The sequence below is a fragment of the Marmota flaviventris genome, chromosome 3, assembly GCF_047511675.1.
Source record: "Marmota flaviventris isolate mMarFla1 chromosome 3, mMarFla1.hap1, whole genome shotgun sequence".
Taxonomy (NCBI): domain Eukaryota; kingdom Metazoa; phylum Chordata; class Mammalia; order Rodentia; family Sciuridae; genus Marmota; species Marmota flaviventris.
The window spans coordinates 97,988,113-98,015,272 of record NC_092500.1 but is presented as its reverse complement, the minus strand read 5'-3'; the positions used below and the strand labels follow the sequence as shown (position 1 = coordinate 98,015,272).

Sequence of the window (27,160 nt, the reverse complement as noted above, 5' to 3'; positions counted from 1 at the left end):
CATTCATTTTACACTGGGGCTGGGGCTGGGACTGAGTGATAGGGTGCTTGCCTGGCACACATGAGGCCCTGGGTTCAATCCTCAGCATCACATAAAAATAAAGGTATTGTGTCCACCTACCAGTATTTTAGAGGCTGTCATAAGCAGTTCCTTTATTTGCTGTTAAATGTTTGGGTTCTATTGGCACAAACTAGCAAAAGAAGAAATTGTGGCTGTGGACACACAATTATATTGTACGAATTTCACAAAGGCATGTTACTGGTATCAGTCCTATTAGCAGGACAATAGAAGCAGAAATACTCCAGCTTACAGTAATTATGCTTTGAATAGCTTACTATAGATTTGCTGAACGGAGAAATGACTTTTGAAACTACATTGTAATCTGAAGGTTATGATCAAAATTAGACCTTTGCTTAATCCCTGCAGAGGTTATGCATGATGAAAAGTGCAATGATTTCTAGTTAAAACTAGAAAATGATTAGTGAAGATAATGAATTGTACATCATTTAGATACAAGAAAAGCATTGTCTATGGGATATCCATTATGATGTTACTCTAAGGATATTAAGGACATGGAAGTAGATGTTTGTAATATTCCAAGCCTTGACTCCACTCCAGGTTTCACAATGCATCTCCATGAAGAAATTAGTGGAAATGACGTTTTATATATATGCTCTGAGAAAAAAATTCATAGATGTTACTTACTATTATTACCTTTTTTCTTAAAATAACTGATTTCTGTTGCTTGCAACCTAAATAGTCTTAATACATAGGAAAACTCATAGTCCAAGGTGTGACTTTACACTATAAAAGTATTTATTATAAAAGTATTTATTTGTAGAGATATGCCTGTACTAGTTTAGGTAAGGAGATCCATCTTGCCCTAATTATAAAATCGAAAGGGTAAAATCTCAGATCACAGCAGACAAACCCTAATTTGAGCCATCTTTGGCCCTTACAAACTGCGTGCTCTTGGGAAAATTATGTAACTTCACTTTAAAGTGGAAATAATGACTGCGGCTGTGCGTACTCGTTACATAACACATCCTGTTGCCGATCTTCTACTGGGTATGCTCTAAATGGTAAATACCACTAGGAGAGGCAGACAGGAAGGGGCGGAGCGCCCGCCGGCCCAGCACCGCACCCGAGCTAGCGACCGCTGCGGGAGGCGCGGGTGAGCCCGGCGGCCGCTTTGCTATCCCGGCCCTTTGATCCTGGCCGTTGCTCCGGGGCCGGCAGAGCCTACGATGAACCTCGGTTCCAGGCGCTGGGCAGGCAGCGATATTGGGTCCATGGCTCCAGCGATGACTCCGGTGGCGGCTCCGTTGTCCCTGGCTGTCAAGGCCTCAAACCCGGCAGCAGCCCCCACCTCCTATGGGGTCTTCTGCAAGGGGCTCTCTCGCACCCTGCTCGCCTTCTTCGAGCTGGCCTGGCAGCTACGGATGAACTTCCCGTATTTCTACATCGCAGGCTCGGTGATCCTCAACATCCGCTTGCAGGTACACATTTAGAAAAGTGACTAAGCTGCCGGCCTTGGGCGGCTAGCATGATGGCCGACTCCCAGGCATCCCCGGGACTTAGTGAACCTGCGAGCGAGGAGCTCGGAGATCTCGCGAGGGGGCCCGGACGCACACCGCGCCTGCGCTCTGCGCTCCTAGCGCTCCCAGAGCTCCCTGGACTGTGGCGGGACCCCTGCTAGGACCAAAAAGGCCTTAGGGGAGTCCGGGAATTGAGATCTTCGGCTAAAACCAAAAAAAAAAAAAAAAAAAAAATCAGAAACTTTGTATTCTTAAACTCCGATCGAATTCCAGGATATAACAGAAGGGCACAGAATATATCATTAAAAAGGAAGACCGAATTTTTCAGGAAAAAAAAAATTGAGTGTGCAACAAAGTCATGGCCTGAGTGAAAATTAAGAAATCAGTAAACTTAGGGAATACCGGTGTGGATTGTTAGCAAGACGCTGAAGAAAAAGCCGATGGTATTAAGGATATGAAATGGAAGGCATATGTTTTTTCATCCCACGTGAAGGACAAAGCAAAACTGTACAGGAAAAACATCCTCCAAACACTAAATGTGAAATGCTGCACGATTTTGAACAAATGGTAGAAGCGTGAGAAAATGCATTCTGCTTTAACTTCCTGTGAGCAGCATTGGGATCACGATCTTTGCAAAAAGGAAATCCAAACAGCATAAAACTTGGCTATTCATTGAATAATATTTTACCATCATAATGCAAATTCTATGTGTGGTTTTTTTCCCCTTCTAAGGAAATATTTAATTATGGTTACAGAATAGAATGTGAAAGTCATTAGTCTTGATGTAAAAATACAAATGGGAATGTTGTAGGAGGGAGGAAAACGTAATTGGAATGGTTACGTGTTCTAATACAGTGAAGAGTTGAGAGGCACAGTCTGTTGTGAAGGGAAAAGAAGATATTTTGTTACTGACAAGGTAGCCATGGTTTCTAAACTAGAAATATAACTATTAAAGTGGGAAGGTGGGAGGCGAGAACAGCATGAAGTCAACAGGAAATCCTGAAGATGGAGAGTTCAGGTAGGACTCCTCAAAAAGAAAAATTGATAAGAGTACCTGGTGTATTTGAATGTAGACTAGGAATTTTTCAAAGAGGCTGGGGTGAATTATTAGTCTGCAGCCTTTTCAAAATTCAGAAAACAAAACTAATAAATCCAAGGAAAAATGAAAAGTTATAAAAAAATATATTGCAACTGAATATTAGTCATGTAAATTCACTTATAGATATTGACTACTAGTTTAGCAAATGATTATATAGCATTTGAGAAAATGGAAGAGGAGAGAGACATAATTGTGAAAAGTCAAATCAAGATTAATATGGGGGTGGAGGTGAGTGCTTCCCTAGCATCCACCAGGACTGGATTCAGTCTGTGTGTGTGTATGTGTGTGTGTGTATACCCATATATGTATATCCAGAAAAAGTGATACAAACATGTTTTTCAGAAATATCTGCAGTAAGAAACAGGTTACAAGCTGTTGTCTCTGGAAGAAGGAAATAAAGGGTAGGTCATAAAAAGGCCAAGTTTTGCTTTTTTTTTTCACTACCAGTTTAATAGTATTATTTGATTTCTTTTAACTATGTGTAAGCTTTTGTTTAATTGAAAACTTACTTAAATACATTTCCTTTTTAAAAGTTCCCTAGGCAATTTAAATATATACCACTGGTTAAAAGTCACAAGAGTAGAATGGGACTGAGCTGCTCAATCAGGCAAACTTCTTCAAATATTCATATTCTGTAGTTTTGTGGTGAGAGATAGATCCATTAATCTTCCTAAACCTATTTCCTCATCTGTAAATGAGGGTAATACCCCCACCTTGAAAGTTAGTCTAAGAACTAGAAGTAAACCTGCCCTAGTTCTTCATATAGCCATAATAAACAATATTTCTTATAATAATACCACGTTAGAAAGTGAATAAGATGTAAAAGCACATATAGAAAGATGCTTTTCCAAAAGAAGTTTTAAGTTCTAAAGAAGGTGACAAGTAGGGTGGTGATCATAGCAGGATGGAAAAGATGCTCTAGAATGATCCTAGCTGAGATATTTGCACACAAGGGGGCCATGTTTGCCTGAGTAAAGATTTAAACGCTGGCACTGTTCTATATTCTGGTTGTGTCTGTCAAACAATAGTCTTAAAATAAGAGGAGTCCTGCCCCTGCCTCACCTTACCTGGCTTTGGGCTCTTCCTACTCTATTCCTTTCCTGCAGCCAAACTTATCAAGTATATCTTCCTCTTCTATCTGCTTTTTTGCCCATAGATGTTCTTCCTGTTTTAAGGACAAGTTTAGGTAATACTTTTTCCATTATTTTTTCCCAAATTCCCCTGAACAGATTGGGGCTTACAATTTCTAATCCATCTAAGATCTGTTAATATCAATGCTGTTTTTATAGGCTTCCCACATTTTCCTAATAGTAAGTTAATTATCTGGTTTTGTTTTTGTTTCATATATTCCAAGAACACAGATTTCTTGGATGACTAAGAGTAAAGAGCCAAAACATTTTAGTCTAAAATATTATAAGGTAGTTCAGTCAATGTAATTGTAATACTGAAGCACTTAGAATAGTAGGTATTATATTCCAGAAGCACTAATGTCCCAGTTTGTAACATTTTAAAAATCTGTTTGCCATTAGCACTAAAATTGTGACACAGTGGAGTACTTCATTTTGGTAACTGTATGAACATGTTTCCATCAGCTTTTTATTATCATATCTTTTATTACATTAAAGAAACTAAGGCCTTTATAGCAGTTAAAATATTTATCTCTTCCTCCCACTAGATTGGAAGCTGTGAGAAGGAAGCTTCTGTATCCTATCCAATCTTACATCCTGTAGTATCAGCAAATTTATAGTAGGATCTAAATGTCAGCTTGGTGATTTGCCCTTTCATCTTCATAAATGCTTCCAAACCTTGATATGTATTTTTCCTCTTACATGACGCAATTTGGTGAAGTTTCCCAGGGAGAAAATGAAATTTATGCCATGACTAAATCTCTTATTGTTCTAATTCACAATTAATTTTATTCCTCTTGGCACACTTACAGGAACATCCAGGAGGCCATGGATTTGTTTCCTGCTCTATCATCAAGCCTAGAACATTATTGTCTGATGCAAAGCAAAGAACAAATATTGCTGAATAGGTAAACGAATGCCAATTTAGTTGGTTATTCAGTACAGTCAATAGTCGGTAAAGGAAACAAAGTTATGTTTGCCTCTAATATCAAAGTGTTCCACTTTATTACCCATAAATTGAATTTTTCAGATCATCATGAATGTTGGTTTGTCTAGAGATCCCCTCAAGCATGAAGAAGCAGAGAGGTGGTGTGATTATTACACATAAAGAAAAAAAAACTTGTTCAGGAAGTATGACCAATTTTTAAAATTACTGAGGAATGGTAACTGTCATACTTTAATATGCTTTAACAGAGAATTAGTCAACACGATAACATAAATGAAAGGGTAGAAGAGTTTTTTTTTATTTTTTTAATTCAAGGTAAAAGTGTGTGATTATTTGACCTAACGAGCAAATCATCACCATGAACATTTTTAATTTTATTGAGTTTTTAATATTAGGAATTATGAACTTATTTAAATATATTAGCTCCATAATTCTCACATATATCATATGAGGAAAGCATTTTTATCACTACTTCTCAGATAAGGGAACAGGATTTAGATTCAGTTCCCAAGGTCATGGGAATTAAGTCTCTAGATGTCCCTAGAAGTATATTTCATAAGGGGTTCCATTTTCTTTTTTTTCAGTGTTTAGGTGATTCCAAATAATCTTCTCTTCCAAATTGCCAAACAGAAATATGACCTGATGAAGAGTGAATTTTTTCTTTTTCTAATGTAATAGTAAGAGCCTTTTGTATTAGAATATAAATATTAAACAATTTAATATGTGAATTTAAGCATTTTATACTTTCTGCTGCCCTTTATCATTGGAAAAAAGGGACAAAAGCAAAGAGAAAAGAACATTTTCCCTAAAATGGAAGGGAAGTATTTTCTCTTTTATACACAGTAGATATCAGGCATCTTGAATTTTGATCATTGCTGTCCTGATGTGCTTTAACTAAATTTTCTATTACAGAATCTTGCAGTTTGATTTTAATGGAGGATTTTTCTGCCTTTGATGCAGTCAAGAAGAAATAAGGCATACACATGAGGCATAAAAGGTAGAAATGAAAGTTGAGTATTATAGGAACAAAAGGTGAGGGGAAGGAAAATTCTACTTCTAAAAACTTTGAGCATGGAGAATAACCTGAAGACTAGATTTGGGAGATTTTTAAGCACATAGGCCAAGAAAAGGATCTTGCAAAAACTATTAAAATTCCCAAAACTTGGGTTGGATGAAGTCACGTCAGTCCATTACTTAGATTTCTGTGAATTTGCGGGATTCTCTTGCAATTTTAACAAGAACACTTGTGCTGTGATCTAAATGTTTGTGTCCTTCTGACCCTACCAAATTCATAACCCTGAGATTTAGCCCTCAAGATGATAGTATTAGGAAACGGGATTTTTAAGAGGCTATTATGTCATGAGGACGGGAGCTTTCATGAATGGGATTCATGCCTTTAAATAAGAGTCCCAGAGAAAATTCACTTTCATGTACAGTTAAGAGTGAAAACAGAGCCATCTATGAACAAACAAGGGGGCCCTCACCAGATGTTGATTTGTCTATGTACTTCTTAGCCTCCAGATGTATAAGAAATAAATTTCTGTTGTTTATAAGTCACCCAGTTCCTGATAGGTTGTTAATAATAGCTTAACAGTCTGAATAGATTGAGACAACTTGATAGCCTATTGCTCAGCAGGATTCCCATCAGGCCAGCTCACCAATCTCTTTCAGGACAGAATTAAATCTCCCCCACCTACATTCTCCATAAATACAAAATCAGCAATGTCCTTGGGAGAATTGATCGGCCAAAGGACATCCCCAATTGCCTGCTACAAGTGAAAATAAGAAACTAAGCAATTCTGATAAGCTAAATGACAGGACATCTGAGGGTTTCTATCCTGATTAGGAATCTGCATTGAACTTGAGAAAATCTTGACCATCTTTATGACTTTCAACACCAAATATACACAGTGAGGTAATGACATGCATCAGCAAATACCAGGAACAGAGTTCTTTTGTAAATTAGTGAGGGAAATTGGGTATGCCTTTTCATGAACCAAAATAAGGAAAATAAATCGGCATGCAACCAATAATGTAATAACTAGAATGTCTTAACTCTGAACTCATCTACAAATGAAGTTAAAAAAATATTAAAAGAGAAACTTTAAAATTCAGATACCAGGTTATATCTACAAGAGAGGGAAACTAAATTACTTCTAAAACCATCTCGTTTACATGTAGGCAATAGGGGCACTAATAAAAAAGTTGGGATTGAGCCTTTGTCCTCTGAAAGTGCATCTATATTGGTACTCCCACACACACCAAATAGCTAAAAATAGTCCATCTGTCATGTTTGGTTTCTTATACAAATAAATCTGTCACCCACCCCAAAATTTTTCACATTTTTGTAAATTGCTCAGACCAACCATCTGACCAATTTTTTTTTTTTTTTTAAATTGGAGGTGTATTCTTAGCAATCCAGATTAGAGTATAGGTCACTCTACACAGTGCTAACCAATGTTTCCCAGTAAGTAGACTGTAGAAGTGGAGGTTTACAGATGTCCCCTTGTATGCAATTAAAGAAGTCCCTGGTTCAAAGGATATTAAATTAAGAGCAGCAGCATACCAGCTAAGCCATCCAAGATTAACTCAAGACTTAGATGCTTTGAAATATATATTGATCCATGCATACTTCCAGAAAATTTCAAAATAACATGGCTTGAATGCTCTAAAATATATTCTCAGCTTAAATTTTAACCTGATGCAGGGCTTACATATAAGCCTGTTTGGGCAGCTCTTCTATAACTCAATGGTATGACCACACAGGGAATAAAAGGAGGGAGGGGGGTTCATAATTAAAAGTTCAGGTTAGGGGAAAGTGATTGGCAAGAAATCAATGACGATCATTTTTTTCCCCAAATATGTAACCCTAGTGTAGGATACAATTCTCTCCAGATCCCATGACACCAGTTATAATAATAGTGTACTTAGATTCTAGTTTGGGCCTCCAACACAGGCTCTTATTTATGAGTGTTGGTACAGAGCTTATTCTTAAAATACCATTATACTAGAATGCAATATATTAATAGCCACTGTCCCAGCCTATGCCCTAGGCTTTGTCTTTTTTAATTTTATTTATTTATTAATTTTAATTAGGTGTATACGACAGCAGAATGCATTTTGATTCATTGTGCATAATTGCAGCACAACTTTTCATTTGCCTGGTTGTACACGATGTAACATTACACTATATGTGCAGTCATACACATACCTAGGGTAATGATGTTCATCTCATTCCATCATCTTTCCTGCTCCCATGCCCTCTCCCCATTCCACCTCCCCTTTGCCCAATCAAAGTTCTTAGGCTTTATCTTTTAAAGGTCATTTACTGTGCTTCTATTATAAGCAATAGGTAGGCCCTGCTCCTTATAGCTCCAACTTTCCAAGGTTAGTACATGAGAAGTGGGGCCTTCATTCTAACAAAACGTTTACACAGGGGCTGTGTGTGGTTATTTAAATGTGTTTGCTTTAAATACAAGTTTAGTAGTACTAAACTAAATATTGTTGGAATGTTCTAATAATTGCAAAGTAATTTAAACTTTTTTTACTAAAAGGGATACATTCTAAACCAAATTATCCTATCAGAACCTAAATATAGCCAGTGTGGTTTTAACTTTACCCTTCCTAAAGAAAGATAATTCCAATGATAATCTTTAGGACATTTCTTATACAGTATCTAACAATGAATGGAGTTGTACAATATAAATGTCTGTATAGATCTGGATATATATGTATCACTGTCATAGACATCAAAGCAGCACACAGCAGTTTCCTGGAGTAAAAATGCTTTTCAAAACCCTGATGGTTCTTAACATTCTTTTCAACATCTACTACTGATGTGCTGCTTCATCAAAATTAACTTAAAACCACCATATTTTTAGCACTTATGTTCTGTAGTTTTTGTTGTTGTTGTTGTTGTTTATCATTAAAAAGTGTTTGTAGTTGTAAACCCTGACATATTTCTTCACTGATAGTTTTGATATTTACAATTATAATTACTAAAATATTGTAAAATACTATATTCAAAATTATATTATTAGCAAGCACAATTAACAACCTGCTGGCCTTAAGATTATATACATTTTCAACTACTTTGATTTAACTTAATTATTTTATGATAAAGTCAACACAGCACTAAACACATAAACATGTCTAAAATCCATGCTCTTTTTCTATTCTTATCCCTCATGAGTTTATTGCTTTAGTTTTCTCTAATAAGAGATACTACATTCATGGTATCTCAGTTCACTTTCTGTCATTACAGCAAAATATCCAAGTGTAAGCAATTTATAGAGAAAAATTCATTTAGCTCACAGTTCTGGAAGCCCAAGAGCATGATGCCGGCTGGCATCTGCTCAGCATCTATTGTGGCAAAAGCACAGCACATGGTGAGAGAGGCAGCAAGAGCAGAAGTGAGCATGTGAGGAAGAAAGGCAGTATGTTCAAAAAACCAAGAGGAAAAAACCAGACTTGCTCTATAATCACCCATCCTGAAGCTACCAATCCAGTCCCCTGAGAACAAGAACTGAGTCTGGAGAGAAGCATTAAAACCTCCTTAAATTCTTGTGTTAGTCAGCTTTCAATCACTATAACAAAACACCTGACACAGGCTACTTAAGAAATAAAGACAGGTTTATTTTCCTTCCTTGTTCTGTATTCAAGTCCAAGATCAGGTAGCCCCATAGGGGCCCCTGGTGAGGGTGGCACATTATTGCAGGAGTGCATATGAAGAGCAAGCCAGTGATTACATAACCCACAAGCAGAAAAAGAGGAAAAGAGCATATCCTCAAGACCTAAGACCCTCCTACTGTGTCCCACATCCTAAAGGTTCCACCACCTTCAAATAGTGCCACCAAGCACTATTTGAATCAAGTGGATCAAGCCTTTAAACACATGAACCTTTGGAGAACATTTAACATCCAAACTGTAGCAAGCCCTACCTCCCAACACCACTGTGTTGGCAATCAAAGTTCAACTTAACTTTTAACGTGGACAAGAAGAACATCCAAAACATAGCACATGATATGACAAAAATGCTGTTATGTGTCACTTAACAATAGGGACACTTTCTAAGAAATGTGTCATTAAGAGATTTTATAATTGTTTGAACTTCATAGAGTGTACTTGTACAAACATAGATGATATGGACTATTACATACAGAGGCTGAACAATACAGCCTTTTGCTCTTAGACACCAAACCTATATAGCATGTTACAGTACTAGATACTTCAGGTAATTGTAACCCAATGATAAGTATTCATGTATCTAAGCATTTCTAAACATTAAAAAAATGCAACAAAAACAATATAAAAATGTACACCAGGATAGAGCACTTACCATGAAAAACTTTGAGGAATATAAATTGCTCTCAGTGAGTCAGCAAGTGAGTGGGGAGTGAATGTGAAGGCCTAGGATATTCTGTACACAACTGCAGACTTTATAAACACTCTACATGTAGGCTACACTATATATTAAAACTTTTTTTTTTCAATAATGAATTAGCCTTAGTTTACTGTAACTATTTACCATATAACATGCTTTTTTTAAATTTTTGACTCTTGGAATAACACCTGTCTTAAAACACAAACACAGTATACAGCTGTATATATTTTCTTTATATCCTTATTCTATAAACTTTTGATATTTTTAGAATTTTTTTCATTCCTTTACTTTTTACGTCATTTTTGTTCAAAACTAAGACAAGCACATGCATTACCTGATCTACACAAGGTCAGGATCATCACTATCACTGTCTTCCACCTCCAAATCTTGTCCACTGGCCGGTCTTCAGGGGCGGTAATGTGCTTCGAGCCATTATCTCCTGTGACACAGGGCATTCTCCTGGAACCAGTCCTGATCACAACTGGAAGTACAGGAGGTCTGTTTTTACCAGCATTACCATAAACACATGAGAAATTCATTGTACTACAGCATTACAATAACTATCGAGTCACCAGGTGTTAGGAATGTGTGAGCTTCATTATAATCTTATGGAAACAGTTCTATATGTGGTTCATCATCATGTGGCACATGATTATACAAACTTATACACACACACACACACACTTTTATCCTTGCAAAGTAGAAATAACAGTGTTTTTTACACTTAAGGAAAATTATACAATTTCCTATAAATTTAGTTGATATTTTTCTCTTATCCTTCAAAGGAAAGAGAGCTTGAATTGCAAGCCAGATCTTAGTGATACAATGTTCATTTGTTTTAAAAGTTAATGTGTTGTTATGAGATTATGTACTTCAAACATTTTTAGTGTTTGATTTATTTTTCACTTAATATTGTACAAATATTCTTCCTTCTCTAACTTGGAGAGGATTTTTATATCTAAATATTTATGCCTTTTTCCTTAGTATAAATGTAATTATGTATTTCCAACACATATAATATTAATAAGTGTTGCATTATATAGTTTTCATTGACATTGTCTCCAATATTTTCTTCTTAGTAGAAAGTATTATAATGACAATGATGATCGCTTTTTAAAAATCCAATATTGTTAGCTTATAGGCTGTTCTAAGGAAATTTTGTGGTGTTCAAAGGTACCTAAAAGATTCCAGTGAGAAAATCAGAAGTTAAAATGGATCTTCAATGTCTTACTAGTTTAATTTCTCTGGAGTACTGAAAATTATTGGAAAAAGTCTATAAAGCCTAAATTTTATTCTTTTCAAGTGGCATTTAAGATGCCACAGTGGTTATCTCAGCTAGCTATGTCCTAAAGGAAAATAGTGAATGTTAAAATGACAAGAAAATTCATATGATGTTTCTATAGTATCAGAAAAATACAACTTGTAAGGAGGATAGAAAAAAAGTGAACTAGGAAGGCCATTTCCATGGCCTTTTCACACACCTCTATGCTGAGAACAATAAAGCACATGGAATTGAATCATGAATTGATGATGTTTCATCAAGGAGAGGAATAAAGGGAGCTGTGAGATCAGTGACAAAAACAAGTGGTGTAGCTTTAAAGTGTTACGTACGTGTTCAGCTGCTTAACTTGGCAGGTTGAATCCAATAAATAAAGACACTCTTTATACAGAATAGCTTTTATTTTAGTAATAATGTGGAAGCAAGAGCAAAAGCAAAAGTGATAGACAAGAGAAAGAGAAGAAAATACATCAGCAGATCAGGGGAAACACCAACACCTGAAGTCATGTAGCTGGGGAGTCCTAGGGCAGCTTTTCAGGTTCCCAACTGGGAAGTCCCAGACAGAGTGTCCTCTCCATGAGTGAGGCTCCAAAGTATTATTCCCAGTGGGGGCCTTTAAATACAAGGTAGAACAAAGAAAACTCCTTCCAACAACTTGAATAACCTAGTAATCTCCTCAAGGATACCTCATCCACACAAGGACTGGACAGATCACTGAAGGAAAAGAGGGATAGCCTTGAGATAAGTAAATGATTCTTGAGTTCTCAAGAGTGAGCCAAACCCACCAAAAATGCAGCATTATTTAGATGTTCCATCAAGGATGTGTGAAGGTCACAGTAGGCACATGGATAGGGAAGATCTTTAACATTTTTCTTTGCCCTTTAAGGGTATTAGGAGCTCCAAATAGAAACCATCAAACTGTTAAGACACAGAGTTTTACTTACATCTAAAGACCAAGTTATCTTTCTTTCACATTGTCTATGTTCATTAATCCTTCAGCTATTAAACGTGTGTTAACATAAGTTTGGGAAAGAGAAGATCCCACTCGGACCTAAAGTAGCAAGTATTGTGCTAACTCCCCATCTCAGCCAGGTGAAGCAGGGATGGAAGATCAGGTGGTAAACCAGAGAGAGAGAGCTAGGCAATTGGTCCAAAATACAACAACAAGTTTTGCTAATTTAACTAGCTTGCTAGTTTATGGCCTATAGAAGTGGCCATAAACACCATGATCAATGATTAAATAGCATTATCTAAAGATGGCTGACTCCAGATAGCCAGGCTAGTGAGGATGCATTTGCCTGAGGAGCTCTTTTGATTTTTCACCCAGTTAATGAAGTCAGCTGGTATAGTGAGCCCATTCCCCAGCATTCTGACTATGAATTCTCCTATTGCCACTATCAGAAAAGTATTTTCAACTCCAGATGGCTTTTCTGTAGAAAAAAATCCAGAAAAACAACACCATGTTTAACTGATAATTTTGCTGTCAAAATGTTGCAGAACAATATCTAATTCAATGCTTTTCACTTTTATATTTAAAATGCTCAAAGTAATGTTCTGCTCATTTATCTTCACAAAAGATGTCTCTCTCTCTCTCTCCTTCACCTCCCCTCTCTTTTGGTACTGGGAATTGCACCTAATCACTGAGCCACATCACATCCCCAGCCCCTTTTATATTTTATTTAGAGGCAGGGTTTCACTAAGTTGCTTAGGGCCTGGCTAAGTTGTTGAGCTGGATTTGAACTTGTGATTCTCCTGCCTCAGCCTCTGGAGCCTCTGGGATTATAGGCACGTACCACTGCACCCAGCCTTTCTCTTTTTTCATGTTAATTCTAGCCCTTAGTCCTGAAATATATGCCAAGAGATTCAGTCTCAAAGGTCTAAATGATTAACATTACTTTCAATTGGCTACTGATTTCCAAGTTAAACAGAAAATGTACCTACACAACATTGGCACTGCAACAATTTTCCACCAGTAAGGACGTCTGGAAAAGGAAGTCAGATATGCAAACATGAAAATACGAAATAGATTTCTTTACACTGATTTGTACTTTCCTCCTTAACTGAAACTCAATGCCTTTTGGATTTAATTTTCATAAAACTCTCTAAAAATAATCTCTAAATATACACATCATTTATTAGTTTCATTAAATAAACTCCAACATGTTTAAGATTGTGTTATAGAGTAATGTAGTAACATCAAGGAACTCACAGTAGTGGAACGAGCAACATTAAATACACTTTTACTATTGAATGTGATCACAATTTGATCAAAATCTAGTTACCACACAGAAGGGTGCTACAAAGCCCATGATCAGTTGTTGATAATTGTTCGTGAAGATAGTAACAATTGGCTTGGGTCTTGAAACTTTTAGGATTTCTTAAACAGAGAAAATGGGGAATGATTTTAGAATAATGTAAGATCATATGTTGTAGTACCAAATCCATACCTCTGGCTGAGCAACTTTTCTCAATTTTTGAACCTGGTTTCCAGTAAGTCATTAAATGAATGAGTGCTAAGCTGACTGGTTATCCTATAGAGTTATTTGATTCTTAATAAGACATTATCAGCTGAAAGGGGGGGAAAAAGGAAGAAAAATAGCAAACAGATGGGAAGGAGAATAAGAGATTCTCCTTTTCATCAATTCTTACTTTGGTAAAAATTACTTCACAATAAAATATATTTACTTTATATTATTTATATGTATTATTTTGTACAAATGATTTTCAACTTTAACTGCACATCAGAATTTTCTCCAAGAGCTTTAAAAAAATATATTGTTGCCTACGAGTCACCTCCAAAGATTTTGATTTAATCAACAATCAGCATTGTTGGATTCTGCAAGACTTCCCCGATGTGTGCTTTATAGCACCTCAAGCACAGGCAAAACTCTTTCTACCCATAAGGTGCAAATGTATAAAGATTCTCCAAATTCTTCCACACAGGATTTTGCCCACTTGTTCTCTGACAATGCATTTCCCCATTTAGTCCATTTGGGCTCTGGTTAAAAAAAAATAGGCACGTACCACTGCACCCAGCATCCATTAGCTACCAATTATCTAAGCTCCATGAGGAAAGAGACTTGTTTGTTCTCCATTGATTGATTTCCAATTCATGGACTAGGAAGAGCCTGACAAACATTAGATCTTCAATAACTATTTGCTAAATGAATGAGTGCTAAGTTGTTTATTCTACATGGGCATAGAAAAAGAAAAAGTAAGATTTGACAAGAAACAAGAGTTAAAACAAGAAGGAAAATAAACTCCTTAAAGCTAGAAAAAGATTTGTGACATATATGAACTCATGGAAGATTTATGTACTAATCTCAAAAAAAAATCTATGTTTTCTATAATCTTTCTAGCTTAATTCAGAAGTTGGGCAGAATAAAAATTTTTAAATGTAAGTCTAGCACCCAGGATGTGGGGACGTTTGTACTATTTCACATGAAAAGAACTTATTCTAATTCAGGAAGTTGGAGATGGCTAGAAAACCCTAGATTTCAGGCATGGGAAGGAAGGGACCATGGAGATGAGATATATTTCAGAAATATACTGAAAGAAATATACAAGCCAACTGAGAAAAAACACTTCATTGATAGTTTAGCAGTAAACAACAGAAAAAAATGAAAAAACAAAAAAATGAATCAGTCGGGAATTAGTCATTAACACTTGAGTTCACTGAAGAAGAAACTCAGTATGAAGGATGCAATATAAGTTCATTATTGTTTGGATATGAGATATCCCCCCAAAAGTTCCTGTGTTAATTCAGGAATATTCAGAGGTAAAATAATAATGAGGGCTGTAACCTAATCAGTTCATCTTAGTTTTAATGGACTGATGAGGTAGTAACTGTAGGGAGGTAGATTGTGGCTAGTGGAGGTGGATCACTGTGGGTGTGCTCTGGAAGGGTTCATCTTCTTTGCAGCACTTTTCTCGTCTTCTCCTCCTCCTTCTCCTTTTCCCCCCTTTTCTTCTTCTCCTCCCACCCCTGCTTCCCAACTACCATAAACAGTGGGGTGTTACTCTGACACGCCCTTCCACCATGATGCTCGGTCTTACCTTGGACCCAGAGCAATGGAGTCAACCAACCATGGACTAAACCTCTGAAACTGGGAGCCCCAAATAAACTTTTCCTCCTTTAAGATCTTTAAGTTGTTCTTGTCAGATATTTTGATCACAGTAACAAAAAGTCAACACAAAATATAAAAATCACATGCTATATACTAAGTGAAATTCAAAGTCCAAGTTAATAACCATACTTTTTATAATCTATATAACTACAGATTATTTTCACCTCCTTTGTTGAACTGCCTATATATGCTTCATTTTTTAAATTGGAGTGTTACACATGTTAGAGGAAGTGTTATTGTATGTATCTGCTTTAGTGACAATACAAAATAACTAGTCTAAACTTATAATGATGAATGTAATTAAAATAAGAAAATTCATGAACATTGATTTTGTGATTTACCAGAATAAAGAATGGCGTTTCCTCCAAGGAATATTGAAAAAGTACATTCAGAAATACACTTTGTCTTAATTCACACAAAACTTTGATCTCTCCTGTGATATCTTCCTGCAACTGTGTATGTGTGTGTGTGTGTGTATTAAAGTTATGAAATTAGATTTGTTGTACAAGAAGACAGAAAAGGTTGACTGTTTCTCAAATGCATCAACCAAATTTTTCAGATCCATTTGTTCTTGTGAAAATTGGTCATAGTGTCTGGATTAGGACATAAATTACTCTAGACAACATCCAGTGTCTGGAGTAAGAGAATTGGGAATGACTATGTGATGATGCAAACACCCCTGAAAGCCTGACCTGGCCTCAGAGGAGACAGGATCTAGTCACAGTTTTGCTAGAAGCCACCTACCAAGAGAAAGCAGATAAACCATCTGAGACATTAAGGAAATCCATATGCCTTGGTGTTTGTTTGTTTGTTTGTTTGTTTTAGTAACAGGGATTGAACCCAGGAGCATTTAACCACTGAGTCACATCCCTAGCCCTTCTTACAGAGTTTCACTAAGTGCCTTAGGGCCTCACTAAGTTTCCAATTTTGGCTTTGAACTTGTGATCCTTCTGCCTCAACCTCCCAACCTTGATGGGATTACAGGCAATCACCACCAGGCCTCATTCCATAGGCCTTGTTCTTAAAGACCAATATGGATGTGAGTTTTTAATCTGCTGTATACATTCAGAAGAGCCAAAAAAAAAAGCATACCTTGGTGTACCTGATTTCTGTTTATCAGATACCTTCAGAACTAGGCCTAGAGACCAAAGATAAGTCAATTTATGCAGTAGAAACATATTATTTTTTCCTCTTCTACCAGTTACCTAACTGGATGAATGGAAATGAACAATCATTACACCCAGATTCTTAAAATGAACATTTATTTAGCAGGAGAGAGAAGGGAAATCAGTAAGAACCAGTGATAATTTCCATCTCTCCCTAACAGTTTGAACCCCATGGTGAGCTCTCATCATGTCAGTCTTTCTTCTCCAGAGTGCATGGGCCTGGCAATGCATGAGTTGAGAGAGGTTCTTCTTTGACTGTGGCTTGGCTGCTACTGAGTCACCTGAAGGGCCTTAATGTAGGGATAGTAGAAGTGTAGCACTTGATCTCACTTGCCATTCACTTATACACATGTCAATTGCAATTTCCCTTGCCTGTGGGCTGGGTAACCACAGTCCTTTGCTGTACTCCTATTGTCAAGAATAGGCCTCTGTACTCATTTACCCCTAATTAGAAGGAAAAGTTGCTCACAAGTTGGCTAAATTATTTTATCTTGCTTATCAAAAATGCAGTAACACTAAAAACTAATGTTTTTGATTATCATATTGTAAAAAGTACAAAGTTATCTTTAAATCATTTACATGAAAAAATATGTAAAACAAAACAAACTCAGTATTTAAATCTAAAATGCACTTAGCTTGATTTGCACATTACCTTTTTCAAAGGCAAGATAATTAGAATTTTTTATAAAATATTTAGTATACCCAAAATAACATACACATTTTATTTTGTAAAATGAAAATTACCAAGTAAAATAGATGCTATATTATCAATAAAGCCATCATCATCAGTATTGATACATGGAATTAGCACAGACCTCAGATGTACTTACACCTTAGTTTTATATATAAGGACAGGAAATATTAACCCAGGGAATAGCAGTAGAGCAGTACCCTTACATACAGCTCCATCGAGTTCAAACTAAAGCACATACGACCTTTAATTGCAGCTTTTTGTTTCTTTATTCTCACACAATATAAAGAATTTCACTATATACACATGTATGTCATATATACAATGCCATAATCCCTATTGTCAAAATTATCATGTTGTAAATTTCTATACCTTAACCCTATTCATAATTTATAGTTACTATATCTAAACTTAGATTACCATAGCACTATACATACATATGTACTTCCAAATTTAGCAAGAACTTTGTTATTCTGTTACAAATTTTGTTTTCTGTGCCTCCCCTCTTGATCTTTTCAAATGTCTTGTTTCTATTTGTTCCTCTAACAATTCTAGTGATCAGATTGCAACAAAATGCAGGCACAATCATTCTCAAAATGTGTGATCTTGTAGTGGAATGTGAGTGTGCTTCTGAGTTGAGGGAGGACTCTATTTTTAGTTTTATTACATAACATGGTAGAAACATTGATTTCTGTCACTGTGAAAATGCATATTATGTATTCTGGAATTTAACACAATTAGCAAATACCTACAATCATAAAGAATGTTTGTAATTTGGAGATTCAAATTAAAATTAGCAGTACAAGCATGTGTTTCTGATTTCTACTTAAGGATAATTTATTTTATTTTGTGCTACTGTTGCTGAAAGCTCAGTCCTTGTCCCCAGTGCCAATCCATTAACAAGGACAAAGTTTGGAGAAAAAGGAAAAAGAAGATTTATTGCTTTGCTAGCAAAGGAGAAACACAGGGGACCCCTGTCCCAAAGGCTGTGATTCTGCCCATCCACAGGAACAGGGGGCTTTTGTAGAGGTAATTCAGAGAAAATGAGATTAGGGAGAAGCAATCAGGAAGAAGATCAAGGAAAAGAAGATCAGGAAGAAGTTTAGGGAAAAGAAGATTGGGAAAAAGAAAACAACGTGTAAGTTTTAAAGCCACAAGGGATATAGTCAAAGCATCAAGTGAATCCCTGTTACAATTGTCCACTGTCAATTTCTAGCTTCCATTTCTATGGAAAGTACGTGGTGACATATCCAAGCTACTTCCTGCTAAAAGCAGGTGAAGTTGGGGGAAGTAACCCAGAGTCCTTGCTCTCTATCAGGTGATGCGTGGACAGTTAAGAGCATTCAGCGTGAGAGCAGTCCAGAGTCCACAGTGGCAGGTGACTGGACAAGGCATACATATGGCAGGAATCATGCTAAGACAACGATAAAGACAGCAAAACATTAATTTTTTGTAAACAATTAGCACAAAAAAACAATTCGTATTTTAGCCAATATCTGAAAACCATGAGGACAGTAACTCATAATCTTATCAGTGAAAAATAAATCAAGTTCATCAATGAATATGGATGAATATTAGGAATATTTGCAGATCTATGAAATCAGACTCAAATTAACTCAGGACAAATTTGAGACTCTCATGATCATTAATATTAGGCACTCTCACACAAGAACTTTTCCTTTATATCCTCCAGCTTTACTTTTAGTAAAGATGACACAAGTGTACATCTTAAGTTACATTTTTTTTTAAATGTTGCTTTTCCTTTCAAATGTCCATGTAGGACTGTGCTTTTAGGCTATACTCTCCTGCCAGGTATTTAAGACCAAGTTGGTATTTAAGACCTTGTTCCTATCTACTCTTAAGAGTCAGCTGAGATTCCTCAGAGATCACTCTGGGGAATATGTGCAAAGCCTCCTGACTTATTTAGCTTTCCTCTACCAGTGGTGCCACTAGCCAGGATGGGTTGAGGTCTAGCTGACCATATGTGGCTTCTTCTGGAAGCATCAGAGACATTTCCATCTCCAAAGATCCTCCTCTTTGCAGAATGTGCACTGGTTGGATTCCTGTTCTGTGGGGTCCTCTCCATCTCCCTGATCTACTGATCAGGTAACTCAGAGTTGCAGGGCCCAGAGAGGGGTCCCTCTGAGTCTCAGCTGAACTTTAGAGGGCCAGGGACAAAATGTTGGCTGCTTTTTCCTCGGCCCTTTTACTTCCTTGAATTGTGGTCTCCAAGTCTTTGGTTTTAAATACCCAGCAAGCCAGTTTAACCAGTCTTAAAAAGGGAATAACAGGTTATAACTTCAATATCTATCATTTTACAGATACCCCTTTCATTTAATTGAGGTTAATATTAGTACTAGAAGTCAGCATTATAAACTATCTGTCTAGGTTATGGCTTATCATTTCAAATTAACCCAGGTTGGTCTTTGGTTTGTTGTTGTTGTTGTTTTTAAGAAGCAGTACCTCTGTCAGGCAACAGATATTAAACTTACAAGGAAAATACAAAATTAAACTAACAGAGCAAAAACATATTCAGAATAGCTATGAACCAAGAAAAATGACTTTTATGCTCTTGAAACTTTAGTTACAAGAACCCCTCTTTGAGATCACAGGAAACTTTAGTTACATATTATATCCCCTCTTTGAGATCACAGGAATCTTTACAACAAAAATCACAATCTTTTGAACATAACTTTAAATGAGCTGAAGTCTAACCTATTTTGGAGCCATTCTAATATGGAGTAAGGTGGGAGGCAGACTCCTATCTCAAGTAAGGTGGGGCTCTTCACAAGTAACACAATACATAATTACATCTGATACATCAAAGAAAGACCAAGAGAGCTTTTAACTTTGTTTTTGTGGAAAAAGTGGCAGAATACTTCCATGTTTTACAATGTCACCTTTAACAGATCAGGCTCTCCTTATTATCTTCCAAAAATGCATTTAAATTCCAATTCCAGTGTGAAGAGTAACACAAAAATGTATACATAACTTTTTGAGAGATTATTATATCCAGCTATAAAACAAATGACATGAATAAATACCAAATTTGTTACTTTAATACAAATCCAAGATTTTTACTACAGGTAATTTTAGTTTGGATACCACCAATTTGGCAAAGTGCTCTCCTAAGCTTTACATTTAACTAAGTTTATCTTTTAAAGTACAATTTAGAATCCAGAGTGTATGAAAACAATAATCACAGGTCTTCATGGGTTAACAAAAAAAATCAAAGGATAGCCTTAAATCTCTTATACATTTAGGACACAGTGTTACTGATCAGAAATTGACTTAGTCAAAGTAAACAGATATGATAGGTCTTCAAATGACAGTGTGGCCCTTCTATGTCAAATAGATGTATAAAACAGAGCACTTATTGGTTATCTTGCCTTTAAACTTACATAAAATTTCATTTTATAAATGTTTACATAACACTTAGACAAGGTTTAGACAGTTCGAAGATGCATACATATACCTAGTCACATATATTTAGGGTGTCAACTATATTGTGATAACCTAAGTAACAGTTGCTTGTTTAACCAGTCACAAAGTAATCATCTGACTTTAAAACAGAAACAAACCCTAATTCCTTTAAGACTTGGTTTCCCCAAGTAATAAAAGTGAACAAATACAAGAAAATTATCCATAGATAAGAACAGATCAATGTTTCCGACTTTGCTTCATATCAGTACATTAAAGTTCAAAGAACTTTGTGCATTGTATCCAATTTAATCAAACACAAACTTTTTGAGATTTACCTTCCTCAAATCTTCTGTGACATACTTGAATATTTGCAACTTCTTTATATCCTTAGTTTTGTCCTCTTTCATCTTGGATTTAGCATAAGAACATTACTTTACCAGACAAAATGCTTTCTCATCCAGAAACATTTCTTTTACCTTCTAATTTTCCATACTAAAATATATTTCCATACCTATAACTTTCTCTCTAGTTTCAGACCGTTTCTTAAATTCATATTCTGAAACAGACCTTATGAATGTTATCTGTGCATTTAATTTATACGACAAATTTTATCCCAGGAGCAGATTGGATAATCCAGCATATACAAAACTGTACCTTAATCTTCTTCCTCCCAGGTTGCATTCAAGAGGTTGAAGCACAGGATATTTTTGAGCCTGACCTGTCTCTGTTATCATTATCACAATGCTATCAACTTCAAGTGAGTCTCCCACTGTCAATTGTATCCAGAGGCTCCTTTTGGGCTTTTTCTTATACTAGGCATATTGATATGCAATGAAGGAGGCCCTTTCCATCCTTTTCCTTGGGCTTCCTTGAGATCCCTTTGTAGAGGCTGCCCACAAAACACAGGTTGGCCTTAGTTTCTGTCTTTCTTTTCTGGGTACAGTTGTTTATTCTGCCAGTCTCCCCAGGCATTTAGTTGTTTGGGATACTATTATAGCAAGAATTGCTTTTCCTCAGTGATGAACATCCCCTGGCCACATCTTAAACGGGGAGATCATTCCTGTCTCCAGGTCATAAACTGACAGTGCCAGAACCTACTGTCACATTCTTTGTGACAATTTCCATTAACCCAGACAAAAGGGGCTGAAAGGCAGGGCAGAAGCCAGGTTTTTCTTGCACACCAGAGACAGTGCCTTTTGGCACCTTCAACTTAGTTCCTGACGGTTCAGACCCTTTATCATGCAACTGCATCAAGGCCTGTACATACAGAATCTCTTTCATATACTTTACCCCTGACAGACCAACTTCAAGATTGTATGATAATCTAGGGAAAAAAATTCAAAGGCCAGATTGTGTTACCATAAACTGTCTTTCTCTTAGACAGGCTTATACCTGTAGGTGGCCCATTAAGCCAAGATCCCTCTGCTTATGAGACTACCGGTCAGATCAACACAGCATGGCCCGTGTATTAAAGGGCCAGTAACATATCAAAAAAACAGACTAGAGGATCACGGGGTGACAGACAGGAACCTTTAAAACAAACAGACATTTAGGTACAAATTTATTTTACTTACTTTACCTTTGACAGACCAACTCCAACTGCAAGATTGTACATTAATCTAGAAAGCTATTTAAAAGCCAGAACATTACAGTAAAACATTATCTTAGACTTATAGGTGGCTCTTTCTTCAACTCACTTCACCTCTGACAGACCAACTCCAATTGCAAGATTGTACAAAAAAAGAAACACAAAGACAACCATAGAGGAGCCCCAAAACCGAGGCTGACAGATGGAAACCTTTAAATTGATTAGTCAAGATCTATCCTTAGAGACTATAGTATTAATGCAGTACTGGCCATGTCTTAAAAGGGGCAGTAACAGATTCAAACAAAACAGACAACCAGAGGGAATTCCCAAACCATGGCCAACAGATGGGAACCTATAAAACAAATAGATCAGATAGGGGAAAATCCCAAATTCCCAATTCCCGCTTAACTGTAACTTCTACACCAGCCGTGCCACAGATGTCCCCATGAAGAAGGACCAGATGTTCCCACAAAGGGAAACCAGATGTGTAGAATCAAGGATCTTGGTGTGCACACTGGGGGAGTTTACAGAATGGCCAAATTTGTCACAACTCTCTTGAGCTCAGCTTCCTTTTTCTCAAAGTAGAGCAACCAATGTTTTGCAGCTGCTGGGATGGGTCCTCAATCCCTCCCTTTATTCAAAGGAACAGCTACTCTGGTTTGGTGCAAGGCAAACTCACACGTTATCCCAATTTCTCGAAAGGTAGGCTCTCAACAAACTCACCAGCCACCTATCTTCAGTATGGAAGTGGGGGTTGCTTGAAGAGCCACATCTGCCAAAGAAAGCTGGAGTGGGAGCTGCTCTCGGGTCCCATCTGGGGTGCCAAATTTGTTGCCGAAAGCTCAGTTCTTGTCCCCAATGCCAATTCATTAACAAAGACACAGTTTGGAGAGAAATGAAAAAGGTTTATTGCTTTGCTAGCAAAGGAGAAACACAGGGGACTTCTGTCCCAGAGGCTGTGATTCTGCCCATCTACAGGAACAGGGAGCTGTTATAGAGGTGATTCAGAGAAAATGAGATTAGGGAGGAGAGATCAGAAAGGAAAAGATCAGGGAAAAGATCAGGAAGGAGAAGTTTAGGGAAAAGAAGATTGGGAAAAAGAAAAAAATATGTAAGTTTCGAAGCCACAAAGAATACATAGTCAAAGCATCAGGTGAACCCCTGTTACACTAAACAAAAATGATTTCTTTAAAATTCTGTTTTCTCACTGTGTGTTAATTATCATTGAAAACAGTCTAGTCAGGGAAAAGTTCAGGCATGTTCAATACTTAAAAGGGCCCAGAAGAAGAAGAAAAGAAAAAAGAAAAAAAAAAAAAAGTAGAAGTGATCCTCGAAGGCTCCTCATGAAGTTCACTTTCTCAGAAAAGACTCTGGAAAGCGTATGTGTAAAGCTAAGGGATTTGCTCTTTTCAGGTGACATTTAAGATGCCACAGAACCCTCAAGGCTGTCTGTTGCAGCTTGCTATTTCCCAGAATCAGAATGAATGGGTGGCCTGAAGGAAAGATATTTAATGCTAATGTAAAAAAAAAAACAATTAACTTGCTTTTCTGAGATGCAAGATAGAGCCAAGGTGACACTTGCATGGACAACAAGTGAATTATGAAGAGGAAGAGGAAAGACAACACCATTTTCATGGCCTTCTTGTGGGCCTTGGTGCTGGCATCCCCAGAGCCAATGGAGCCGAGTTCCAGATTTCTGGTGTGTCTCACCAAGGACAGAAATAAAAGGAGCAGTGAGGCCAGAGTCAGAACAAAGGGGATCAGATAGTTCAAGCCATGAAGAATTAGTTTTTTAACATCAGGAATTTTACTTTCATCTGAATATAAAGTTAGATTACTTTTATCTATCCCATAGACATATAGTAAGACACCAGGAAAGCTATCTAGCAATAGAAAATCAGAAGTCAGCATGAACAAAGAAAACACAAGAAGTCCAAGAACCACTCTGTTCATTCTCCACTTCAGCCAAAGGAAAAGCGGGTGGGAGAAGTGGGCTATCTTGAGGAAGTATAAAACGCTTAGGCTGGTGGCAAACCAGGTTGTAACGTAATTGGTCACACTCCAAAGTATAGTGACAGAGATTGATAATTTATGAAGGCCATTCGAATGTAGAAATAGCGCTATTATATATGAATCAAACAACGCCACCAACAGATGACAAAATCTAGAGACAGCCAAACAGGTGATGATGCAGTCAGCTAAGGAGATCTTTTGGTTCTTGACCCATTCCAAACAATTTACCGCTCCAATGAATGCATTCCCCAGCATTCCAATGACCAGTTCTGCTATTGACAATATCAGATACAATGTACCAGATCCAGTGAACATTTCCATAGGAAAAAATCCAAACTTCTAATACTTTATCTCATTGATCAATTTACAATCAAATTTTTGAAGAACGGCATTCATTTCTGGTTCTTGTCTTTGTTGTTTTTATTGCAGTTTCAGTCTTGATCAGAACTGCTTGCTGTTGGATACAGTCTGACATATGCTTAAAAAATTCTTTTATTTTAAAAAAAAAGAAAGAAAGGAAAATCCTTTTCTCTGCTTCTATTGTAATCCTGATCTTTATCCAGAAAGATCTGATAAGGAATGCAGTTGTGCATAGCTTCATGCAAACATTTCTGTTTCTTTGAAAGAATTGCTAAATCCTAAACCGAACAGTTTCTGTGTCCATGGCTTGAGCTTTCAATGTTTAAAAGGTTAAAATCAAGTGTTTTAACATGCAAATTTGGATCAGATTCCCTTTCACTAATTTGTACTTTCTTCCTGACCTGAAACACTATACTATTTGGATCCAAATATCTTTGTTATTTTTCATAGAAAAAAAAAAACTAAACGATTTAGCCATGCAATCAATACATTTTGGGAGAATCTGCTATTTGTCTGACCTTTCCAAAAGCAATATATGTTACCACAAGAAAAGAAAGCACAAATAAATCCATAAAATAGTGACAACAGATGGAAACAGAACCGAGAATAAAATGAAACTTGAACATAGAAAAATTCACCACAAACACTATCCTGGGAGAGAAAGGAGAAAGGTACATTTGCCTTGGATCTTGAAGATATTTGAATTGATAAAGAAACTGACAAGTCACATTTTGGACTGATCAAACAATATGCAAAAAAGACACCAAAACTGAAACTACTTTTCTGAAATTAAAGCCTGTAATTGGTAATTTCATTTAATTTCAACAAATTTCAACATTTAATTTCATTCTATGTTCCTTGGATATCTCAGAGTAACATGTTCACAGCTAAATATGCACCCCAGTTTTGCTTTTTTGCCTTTGTTACATGTAGATTTTTTTGGCCCTAGACATGATACTGAATTTGGCCTTAACAGGCAGGGAGAAGATTGTTTCATATAAAACAAAGAAACAGTGAAAAAGAAAAAAGGAAAGAAGAGAGAAAGAAAGCTGAATTTATTACAGCAAGGCTAAATTAAAATAAAGAAATGTGGTAGTATTTTGGAAAGAATAACAGCTTTGGCTAGATTCATGTCCAGAGGAAAGAAATTCATGACTATGAAAAGCATTTAAGAAACAGTAATGGTGAGTGGGGCTGGGGATCAGCGGTAGCACACTTGCCTGGCACGTGTGAGGCACTGGGTTCGATTCTCAGCACAATGTATAAATAAATAAATAAAATAACAACTAAAAAAAATCAAATTAAAAAAAAAAAAAGAAACAATAATGGTGGCTCATGTCTATTATCTCAACAACTCAGGAAGATGAGGCAAGAGGCTTGCAAGTTCAAAGCCAGCCTCAGCAACTTAGTGATACCCACTGCAATTTAGCAAGACTCTGTCCCAAAATAAAAAATAAAAAGGGCTGGGAATGTAGTTCAATGGTCAAGCGCCCCTAGATTCAATCCTCATTACCAAAAAAAAGACCTAGTTAATGTAATTCAACATACTAACAGATTAAAGAAAAAACCCCAGGAAAAAATAATTTGGTCAATTATACATTTATTAATAATAAACATTCTTAGCAAAAAGGGAATATAAAGAAATATTCTTCTTTTCTGATAAAACCTGAAGTAAATATTATACCTGTCTATGATCCATTAATATTATTCCTCTTGAGTTTTGGACCAAGTCAGTAATAACCATCTTACCACACCTATATTTTTTTCACCAATTGCAATTTGGCAAGAAAAAGACTTAAAAAAAAGAAAAAGACTTATAACATAAAAAGTTATAAAATAGAAACTGTTTTTATTCATAGATTGTAACGGAGATTATACAGTAAATGTAAACAAATCCTTCGATGTAGTATTAGAATATGATCATTTAGTAAGGTTTCTACAAACCCACCTAGACCCATCACTTGATATTTTTCCTTTTTACCATACTAAAGCCTAGTTTTCCATGTGAGGAGATGGATGACAAGATAAACCCTTTTTTAATATGCAAATGCAAACTGATATTTCATCACTCTTTGCATTTCCTTTACCAAACAAATTTGTATCTGTAACTATGGAAGCTATGGAAGATCTAGGAAAAACATTTACAAATTGTAAAATGTAAAGGTCAACCTAAATATTTCTTCATTCAAGTATATGAGAAAAATATTGGTCAGAATATGTTTCAGCATAGGAATAATAGTGTCTGGGGCATGTCCTATCATCCATCGTCAGCAGTAATTTGATCATTTACAAATAAATATATCTTGTTGCACTGTACCATTGGATTTATTCTGTTTTGCTCACAGGTAACTGTAGGGTTTATATCTGAAACATTACTGGAGTCAACACCTACAATATTCTCTTATTTAATAGGTCAAAAA

The 27,160-nt window shown here is 36.4% G+C and overlaps 2 protein-coding genes across 2 annotated transcripts; one reads left to right on the top strand and one right to left on the bottom strand.

Moving 5' to 3' along the window:
• Positions 1-1,108: 1,108 nt before the first annotated feature.
• On the top strand, positions 1,109-2,240 carry Smim10l1 (small integral membrane protein 10 like 1). Its single transcript, XM_027955983.3, has one exon. It carries the CDS (start codon positions 1,248-1,250, stop codon positions 1,509-1,511), a length of 264 nt encoding a protein of 87 aa, XP_027811784.2. The 5' UTR covers positions 1,109-1,247; the 3' UTR covers positions 1,512-2,240.
• Positions 2,241-23,717: 21,477 nt separating this feature from the next.
• Tas2r42 (taste 2 receptor member 42) lies at positions 23,718-24,695 on the bottom strand. Its single transcript, XM_027955949.2, has one exon. The coding sequence runs from the start codon at positions 24,693-24,695 to the stop codon at positions 23,718-23,720; it is 978 nt and encodes a 325-aa protein (XP_027811750.1).
• Positions 24,696-27,160: the final 2,465 nt, after the last annotated feature.